The 9,821-nt window shown below is 55.2% G+C and overlaps 1 protein-coding gene across 1 annotated transcript in view; it reads left to right on the top strand.

Annotated features, from left to right (window-relative positions):
- Positions 1 to 9,821, top strand: part of LOC104390220 (acid-sensing ion channel 2) — a 511,958-nt gene that overhangs the window by 491,476 nt on the left and 10,661 nt on the right. Inside the window, exon 3 of the mRNA XM_009999325.1 lies at positions 4,804 to 4,931. Within this exon, the coding sequence (XP_009997627.1) occupies positions 4,804 to 4,931 (128 nt within the window). The remainder of the gene's footprint in view (positions 1 to 4,803; positions 4,932 to 9,821) is intronic.

The raw sequence follows: 9,821 nt of genomic DNA, 5'->3' as shown, positions 1-9,821 counted from the left end.
CATGGAACCTCCTGTGCTCCAGTTTGCACCCACTGCCCCTTGTCCTGTCACTGGACATCACTGCACAAAGCCTGGCTCTGTCCTCCTGACACTGCCCTGAACAGATTTGTGCCCATGGATGAGGTGGCCCCTCAGTCTCCTCTTCTCCAAGCCCAACAGCCCCAGCTCCCTCAGCCTTTCCTCAGCAGGGAGATGTTCCCCTCCCTCCAGCATCTCTGGGGCTCTGCCCTGGGCTCTTCCCAGCAGTTCCCTGTCCTTCTGGAACTGAGGGGCCCAGAACTGGACACAACATTCCAGATGTGGCCTCACCAAGGCAGAACAGAGGGGCAGGAGAACCTCCCTTGACCTACCATCCACCCCCTTTCTAACCCACCCCAGATGCCATTGGCCTTCTTGGCCACAAGGGCACATTGCTGGTCATGCTCATCCTCCTGCCCACCAGGACCCCCAGGAGGAACCACAGGAGAAGCTGTTCAAAATGAGGATCAAATTGGAGATGCAGGCAAACCCGTGGCTGGGCTGTGGCTCTGGGTGTTCCCAGCCCTGGTTACACCTCCCCAGCCCCAGGGGGACAGGCAGGGTTTCCTGCAGAGCCTTTTTGGGTTTGCTGTGCCCAGGGACATTCCTTTTTGCCAGCCAAATGCCCCCCAAACCAGGTGGTCCTGAGCTTCTGGCTCCCACCATACCTTCCTTTTTTGAGATCTTCCTTCTCCAGCCACTTCCAGCAAACATTTAACCCCCCCTGATGCTTCTCAGCCCCAGCACTGGGACCATTTCAAGGTGCAGATGATGAGGTCTGGTCCAGGGATGTTCCATCCAAGGGGTTTCTATTTTTCTCTCTTGGTTTAAACCAACCAGTTTGGTGAAAAGGCATTTTTAGGCTTCTCAGTGACAGTTTTTCAAAGCCCTTTTCCTGTTGGTAGTTCCACCCTCACACGTGTCTCCTGCAGCAAAAGCAGCTTCTCTATTTTTATTGTCTAAAAAAACCCCAACAAACCCTGTTTGTTTTGCTTTTCTTGTTCTTCTGGATGATGAGAATGAACCACTTTTGTCTTTTCAACCCCAAACTGCTTCTGTGGTGGAGAAACTGCCTTCTCCTCCCAGCCTGGGGTTGCAAATGATTCCATGCCAGGATTTCATGTTTAACATGACAAACCTGGTCATTTTGAGGCCTCTTATGGATACTTGGAGGTTAAATCCTGCTGGATCTGGATGTGTGGGAATTCCCACAGCACCTGGTCATGGGAAATAGGTGGAAGGGAGGCAGAGCTGAACAGACCCAGGTGCAGAAATGGGCAGAAGAACTGGGGAGGGCAAATGTTTCCACAAAACCAGGTCCCATGGCTCAACAAGGTGGATGCAATAGAAGCTTTTTTTCCTCCAGCTGGTCAGGTAATTCCTGAAGGAGGCATCTGGTGTCTCCTCTGGAGATCTGGAAGGGGATCAGCACCAGGAAAAGCCATGGAGCTGGGTGGGATGGGTGGGAGTGGGAGTTGTGGGGGAGCAATAGGGTGGGGATTCGAGTGGGAGGAGTTGGGGGGTGTTTGGGAGAGGGTTTGATCCTGTTGTGGTGGGTGTTTGGGAGGGGGTTTGGACCTGTTGTGGGTGTTTGGGAGAGGGTTTGGACCTGTTGTGGGTGTTTGGGAGAGGGTTTGATCCTGTTTGGACCTGTTGTGGTGGGTGTTTGGGAGAGAGTTTGGACCTGTTTGGACCTTTTCTGGTGGGTGTTTGGGAGGGGGTTTGATCCTGTTGTGGTGGGTGTTTGGGAGAGGGTTTGATCCTGGTTGGACCTGTTCTGGTCTGTCTTCTGGGTCTGGGGCACCTGGGTGCAGAGTGGGCTGAGGAGCCCAGGGCTGCTGTGGTGGAGTTGAGCAGTGATGGGGTGGGCTGGGGACTCCCAGCATTGCCAGAGGTTTTTGGGAAGCTGCCTAGACCCTCAGCACCAGGGTGTTCTGGAGGGTCTGTGCTGGGGAGGTGTTGGCAGGGAGGAGACCTTCAAAAGGGACCCCTGAGGATGGGCAGATGGAGGCCTTGAGAAGACAGAGAGAGCTTGGACATGTTGACATCCACCTGCCATCCCTTGGAGCTTATGAGCTCATAAATGCTGCTCAGTATTTACAGGGGGAGGATGGGCCAGACTCTTCCCAGTGGTGCCCAGTTCCAGGAGGGCAAGGAGCTGCTGGAGAGAGTCCAGCCCAGGGCACTGAGATGCTGAGGGGGCTGGAGCATCTGCCTGGGAGGAAAGGCTGGGAGAGCTGGGGCTGTTGAGCCTGGAGAGGAGGAGGCTGAGGGGGGATCTGCTCAGTGCTGATCAATATCTGCAGGGGGTGGCAGGAGGATGGGGCCAGACTCTTCCCAGTGCTGCCCAGGGACAGGACAAGGGGCAATGGGCACCAACTGGAGCCCAGGAGGGTCAAGGTGAAGATGAGGAGGAACTTCTTTGCTGGGAGGGTGGCAGAGCCCTGGGACAGGCTGCCCAGGGAGGTGGGGGAGTCTCCATCCCTGGAGACATTCCCAGCCCTCCTGGACGTGTTCCTGTGGGATCTGCTCTAGGGGATCCTGCTCTGGCAGGGCTTGGATGGGTGATCTCCAGGGGTCCCTCCCAACCCCCACCACTCTGTGATTCTGGGATTGCTTCCGTCTGAGATTTCAGGCAGAAAACATCTCCTGAGATCATAGAATCTTAGGGGGCTGGAAGGGACCTCGAGAGATCATCTAGTCCAACCCCCCTGCCAGAGCAGGGTCACCTAGAGTACATCACACAGGAACGCATCCAGGTGGTCACTCTCACAGTAAAAAAATTTTTTCGGATATTCACCTTGAACTTCCTATGCTCCAATTTACACCCATTACCCCTTGTCCTATCACTGGTCATCACTGAGAAAAGCCTAACTCCGTCCCCCTGACACTCACCCCTTACATATTTGTAAACATTGATGAGGTCACCCCTCAGTCTCCTTTTCTCCAAGCTAAAGAGACCCAGCTCCCTCAGCCTTTCCTCATAAGGGAGATGTTCCACTCCCCTAATCATCTTCGTAGCTCTGCGCTGGACTCTTTCGAGCAGTTCCCTGTCCTTTTTGAACTGAGGGGCCCAGAACTGGACACAATACTCCAGATGTGGCCTCACCAATGCAGAATAGAGGGGGAGGAGAACCTCTCTTGACCTACTAACCACACCCTTTCTAATGCACCCCAGGATGCCATTGGCCTTCTTGGCCACAAGGGCACATTGCTGGCTCATGGTCATCCTCCTGTCTACCAGGACCCCCAGGTCTCTTTCACCTACACTGCTCTCTCCAGCAGTTCAGCCCCCAACCTGTACTGGGACATGGTGTTGTTCTTCCCCAAATGTAAAACTCTGCACTTCCCCTTGTTGCATTTCATCATGTTTCTCCCCGCCCAACTCTCCAACCTATCTAAGTCTCTCTGAATAGCAGCACAGCCTTCTGGTGTGTCAGCCACTCCTCCCAGCTTAGTGTCATCAGCAAACTTGCTGAGGGTACATTCTATACCCTCATCCAGGTCGTTGATGAAGATGTTGAACAACACCGGTCCCAGTACCGACCCCTGTGGGACTCCACTAGTCACACACCTCCAACCAGATTCTGCCCCATTGACTACAACTCTCTGACCCCTTCCTTTCAACCAGTTCCTAATCCACCTCACTTCCTGATCACCAAACCCATACGATCTGTTAACTTCATCTCATCCAGTGTCACCTGATGCTTCCCTTCTCCTTCTCTCCTGCCCATGTCATCCCCTGGTGGCACCTCCTCCAGCTGGTATCTCCTGCTGTTTTCCCCTGGTGTAGCAGCTTGGTGGCTGTGACTCCTTGGAGCTGGGTTCCCACCAGCCCTTTGGGTCAAACACGGTGCTGATAACAACTGAAGTGCAGCACAAAACAGTAGAAGAGCCACCAAGGAGTGGTAAGAAGAGAAAAGAGTGACTCCTCTTCAAGCTGAAGCTCTTCAGATGGAGAGGTGGCACTGGTGGCCACGGCCATGGCCTCGTAGCAGGGGGTGACTCCACTTTTAGGCCACATGATGCAGAGTTCCCACCTCCCTTGGCACCTCAGCCCCCACAGACCCCAGGCCCATGTGCTGCCTCCAGTTTGGTGGGATGTGAGACCATCCCAGCAATGCTGAAGAGGGAAAGGTGCTGTGTCCCAGCTGCCTGGAGGTGCCTGGGGGAGAGAGGAGCCCCAAGTGCTCCCATCCCTCACTCAGGGTTGATTTGCATCCCATTCATTCTGCTTCAGAGTGTCTCTTCTGGGTTGGATGTAGCTTCTAGTGGAAGAAGGAGGCTGACGTGGAGTTAGTTGGTGTTCAGCAGAGATTTGGGAGATGGAAACCTCCCATCACCCAGAACTGGGTGCTGTGTCTGAGGCCATGCACTGCAAAATACCTTGGTCTGGCTTGGAGCAACTTCAGCTGCTCCTTGAAGTGTAACTCACCTTGTTTTTTCTTCACCTACATTGTTGTCTCCCAAGTGGGCTCAGGATGGGGCAGCAGACATGGGGTGGGTGCTTGAGGTGTTGGAGACCCTGAGATGGGCAGCAGTTTAAGGAGCAGGAGCCTGGAGATGCTTCTGGTCCTGATGGTGACCTGGGCTGAGCCCTGGGTGTGCTCAGCCCTGCTGCTGGGTTTCCTTGATGCCCAGAAGACTGATCATCCAGGTGGAGCAACTGCTTTATCTCCTGCTTTGGAGCAGCAGAGGTTGACCAGCTATGGGACAAACATGCCCGTGCTGGTGGACACCATCCTACCCACCACTGCCCACTAACCTCCTCCCTTCTTCTTCCAGAGGAGACAACATTTGAGGCTGGAGTCAAGGTCCAGATCCACAGCCAGTCCGAGCCACCCTTTGTCCAGGAGTTGGGCTTTGGGGTGGCCCCTGGGTTCCAGACCTTTGTGGCCACCCAGGAGCAAAGGGTAAGTCCTAAATTTCATTTACACACCAAGATCCTTCCTCTGGGTCCACAGGAGAGGTCACTTCTACATCTTGATGCCCCTTGAGAGGCATCTTCATGATACTTTTATGCCTCACGTGAAGTTGGTTGGGATGAGGCACCTTCTCAGCATTGCTTCCCCAGTCATTTTGGCCACAGAAAGGACCTCAACCCCCAGTGATTTCCCTGCCTTGCTCTTCCATGGTTATGGTTCAGCTGCATCTTCCCTCCCTGAATCCATCCTGACCCATCCTGAGTCCCTGGCACATCATCAGGGTGCAGATGGATGTGCTGAAGCACCATTAGACCCAAATCCTGCTTAGACATTGACAAAGGTGACCAGTGGGATTATTTTTCCCCCCCAGTTTGGCCCCCAGTGCTTTCATACTTAGCCCTCCTGCCTTGTTGCCTCTCTCATTATCCTCCCTGCTCTTCCAGCCCCCCCTCAAATGGGACATAAATCAAGCTGAGGGATATGAACATGATCTGGTGGAGGCTTTGTTCTGATGAAACCTCAGATCAGAGGAGATCAGAGTTGCAGGCCTGACACTTCAGCTCAGAGCAACCTGGGGAATTCACCACCAAATACATCATGAAATCATCTTCTCCGTGGTCACCAGGCACCAAAACATCCCCAAGGAGCCTGGATGCAGCTCCTTTCTCCTTTACTTGTTATGATCATCCAGGAGAGAAGGAGCTTCAAGGCTCCTGGGAGAGCCCTGGGTGGGACCTGCTCAGCTAAAGCAGGGAAAGGTCTCACTGCTGTTGATTCAGGTCCTGGAATCCTGGAATGGCAGGTTGGAAGGGGCCTCAAGGTTATCTGGTATTAATATAGTTCCTGTGAGATGGCCCAGGACCCTGTCAGGCTGGGTCTTCAAGCTTAAATGATCTTCTTAGGGCCCCTGGGGACAAGAAGGACACGGAGGGGCTGGAGCGTGTCCAGGGAAGGGCAAGGGAGCTGGGGAAGGGGCTGGAGCACAAGTGTGAGCAGGAGCAGCTGAGGGAGCTGGGGGTGTCCAGCCTGGAGACAAGGAGCTGAGGGGAGACCTGCTGGCTCTGCAGCTGCCTGAGAGGAGGTTGGAGCCAGGGGGGGTCGGGCTCTGCTCCCCAGGAACAAGGGGCAGGAGCAGAGGAACCGGCCTCAAGTTGTGCCAGGGGAGGCTGAGGTTGGACCTTGGGAACAGTTTCTCCCTGGCAAGGGTTGTCAGGGCCTGGCCCAGGCTGCCCAGGGCAGGGGGGGAGTCCCCATCCCTGGAGGGGTTTCCAAGCCCTGGGCACTGGGAACACAGGGCCTCACTGGGAGGATTTGCCTTCACCCTCCAGGCTTCAGCCAGGCCTGGGAGAGGGGCTGGGAGCTGGAACCTGCAGCAGGACCTGCAGGACTGTGTTTTTAGGTAGAACTAGGACAAAGCAGGGCTCATACACCTCACCCCCCAACTCCCTTCTTCCCAGGCCCAAATCCCTTTGTTCCCCATTTCTCTCCCTCCTTCCCCCCAGCACAGGGGATGGGGTTCAGAGTCACTGGTGGTTCCTGCTGCTCCTTCCTCCTCAGGGAGAAGGATTCCTGACAATCCTGCCCTGCTCCCCACGGGGTCCTTCCCATGGCAGAGACTCCTCCACCAGCCTCTCCTCCATCAGCCCTTCCCACCAGGTCTGGAGCTGCTCCAGTTCCCAGTGCTTTGGGAACAGGCACCTCCCCTGGCCCTGGGGGCTTCCACAGCTGCATCAGCTGAGTCTACGGGCAGCAAATCCAAGTCCCCAGTTCAGCCCTCAGGGAATGTCCCACCACGTTCCCCCATGGGTGCAGGGGCACAGCTGCCATCTCCCCATGGGCTGCAGGGAACCTTCTGCTTGGGCACCTTCTTCCCCTTCCCAGCCTCAGGATCTCCACCCCAGCTCTGCTCTCACCTCCCCAGCTCAGCTCTTTCTGCTCCTACCTCAGTTCCTTCACATGTTCCTCACAGAGGAGCATCCATCCTTTCTCTCCAATGGCTCCTTGGCTGGTTTTGGAGCTTCTCAGCTTCTTACCCACAGGACCCTTCTCCCACCTACCAAAAAAACCCCCCCAATGAGCTCAGTGGTGCCAGTGGGAGCTTTGAAACAGCTTTGAAGGGCTTCATTTGTGGCAAGGTTAGAGCCTTCTGGCTTTGCTTGTGTCCCTGCTCAAATCTTTCCCCTCCCAGCCCAGAGTGGGAAGAAGAATCATCTTTCCTGGGCTTTACTTACTGATTTTCCAGGAATGCAGCTGCTTAGCTCAACCAAGGGCTTGTGGTTTTGGTGCCAGGGTGATAAATCCTGCATCCTTCTACCCTGAGCTTTCCCAAAGCCTCTTGTGGGAAGCAAACTGCCTCCAGGATGGTGCAGGAGCTCATGAAACCTCCTTTTCAAACCACCTGTCAAGCCTGAAAAGAAAAAAAAGAACCAAATCCATTTTTTTCTCTTGTTTCTGCAGTGGCTGAGCCCTCTGGTTCCTGCAGGGTGACACTTTCAAGATGCATTTCCCAGTCTGGGAGCTGCATCATTGAAGCAGTAGGCACCTCGTGCTGGTTGGCACCAGTAGCACCTCACGAGGGGTTCTGCACGCGTGGTGGTTGCAGGTGCTGAGTCAGCAGAAAGTGATGCCAGCAGGAGGTTTCCTCCATCAAAGGTGCTTGTTGGGTTCTGTAGGCCAAGCTGGTGCTTTGCTGTGGAGCCTGAAGGGAGATGTTTTGTGTCTGACATTTCTGGAGCAATCCCAGAATCACAGAGTGGTGAGGTGGGAAGGGACCCCTGGAGATCACCCATCCAAGCCCTGCCAGAGCAGGATCCCCCAGAGCAGATCCCACAGGAACACGTCCAGGAGGGCTGGGAATGTCTCCAGGGATGGAGACTCCCCCACCTCCCTGGGCAGCCTGTCCCAGGGCTCTGCCACCCTCCCAGCAAAGAACTTTCTCCTCATCTTCAGCTTGACCCTCCTGGGCTCCAGTTGGTGCCCATTGCCCCTTGTCCTGTCCCTGGGCACCACTGGGAAGAGTCTGGCCCCATCCTCCTGCCACCCCCTGCAGATATTGATCAGCACTGAGCAGATCCCCCCTCAGCCTCCTCCTCTCCAGGCTCAACAGCCCCAGCTCTCCCAGCCTTTCCTCCCAGGCAGATGCTCCAGCCCCCTCAGCATCTCAGTGCCCTGGGCTGGACTCTCTCCAGCAGCTCCTTGTCCTTCTGCAACTGGGAAGCCCAGAACTGGGCCCAGTTCTCCAGATGGGGCCTCCCCAGGGCAGAGCAGAGGGGCAGGAGAACCTCCCTGACCTGCTGGCCACGCTCTTCTTGATGCCCCCAGGATGGCATTGGCCTTCTTGGCCACAAGGACACATTGTTGGCTCATGGTCAGCCTGTGGCCACCAGGACCCCCAGATCTTTTTCCCAGAGCTGTTTTCCAGCCCCTCAGTGCAAGGGGAGCCAGGACTGAGCTCCAGGAGCAGCTCAGCAGGTGCTCCTGGAGCTCCAGGGACAGTTGCAATGAAAACAAAGAGTGTGGGCAGGGGTGAGGGGGTTTCCTGGGTTGATGGTTGGGCCCAGTGATCTCAGGAGTCTTTTCCAACCATGACAGTTCTGTGATTCTGTGAAGATGGTGGAAAAACATCCTCTCTGGGTGATTTTCCACAGCCCAGTGGCTCCGTCTGGATGCAACAGGAGAGGAGCTGGAGGGTTTTGCCTGGATGTGTGAGCCCCTGGCTGATGCTTCCTGGGATTTTCCCAGTGTTGGACACTGGGAAGGAGCAGGTCGTGGTCCCCATGCTGCTCCAGCCTGGCATGGAGTGGTTTCCATGGCAATTGCTGAGTTAATGAATAAGGTTTGTTGTCTCATGAATGGGCAAAGCCCTGAGCTGAGCTGTGGGACACGTCCCACTGTCACCCCCCAGGCAGGTCCCCAGGGAGGGCAGGACCACCCCAAGCAGGGCAGGGCCCTTCAGTTCCCTGCCTTTGCAGGGCTCCACCTCAAATTTTCCCTTCTCCTGGTTGTTTGGCATCAACCTGGTGCTCTAAGAAGCCTCTGTTGTGTCATTCATGGCCCTGGGGTGGCTGCAGTGTGTCCCCCCCAGACCCCTGAACCCACCAGGGCACCAAGACCTGGGCAGACACGTTGGAAATGACATTTTTGAAGGGCTGATCCCTTGGATAAAAAAAAGCAAATCAGCAATTCCCTGCTGGGTTCTGCTCCTTGGAATTGCCCTTTTCCAGCTGCACCCACCAGGGCACCAAGGCCTGGGCAGCCAGGCTGGAAATGACAGTTTGAAAGGCTGATCCCTTGGAAGGAAAAGCAAATCCCTTCTGGATTCTGCTCTTTTAAAGCTCCTTTTTTTTCCAGCTGGGTTTTCCAGCCCATCCCAGCAGCCTCTCCCAGAGGGGATGGGATCAGAGGATCAGATGCTGTTCCTTCCCCAGCTTGGCTGCCTCCTGCTGCACCCTGGACACAGCACCTTAGAGGAGATGAAAAACACACTAAAAATGGCAATTTCTGCCAACTTGGCCATAAAAATTTAAGAGGCTGCAATTAAGCAACAGGTTGGAAGCTGGAGCAATATTGTTTCATAGGGCTCTAGTGGGTCTTGGAGACTTATCCCCTCGTGATGCTTCCATGGGGCAGAGCAGCAGCTCCCAACAACTGCAGTGGGAAGAAGTGGGATTCCAGGGAAAAGGGGACTTGGGGCTCTGGCAGGGATCACTCTGAAGCCCCTGTTTACAGGCAGGGTGCAAGTAGAGGCAGCTGATTCTGGAGTTCCCAACATAAGAAGGACATGGAGCTCCTGGAGAGAATCCAGAGAAGGCCACAAAGATGATCCCAGGGCTGGAGCAGCTCTGCTCTGGGGACAGGCTGGGAGAGCTGGGGTGTTCA

Source organism: Chaetura pelagica, unplaced genomic scaffold, assembly GCF_000747805.2.
Source record: "Chaetura pelagica isolate M959 unplaced genomic scaffold, ChaPel_1.0 scaffold625, whole genome shotgun sequence".
In the NCBI taxonomy this organism is placed as follows: domain Eukaryota; kingdom Metazoa; phylum Chordata; class Aves; order Apodiformes; family Apodidae; genus Chaetura; species Chaetura pelagica.
This window is presented reverse-complemented; position numbering and strand designations above follow the sequence as displayed.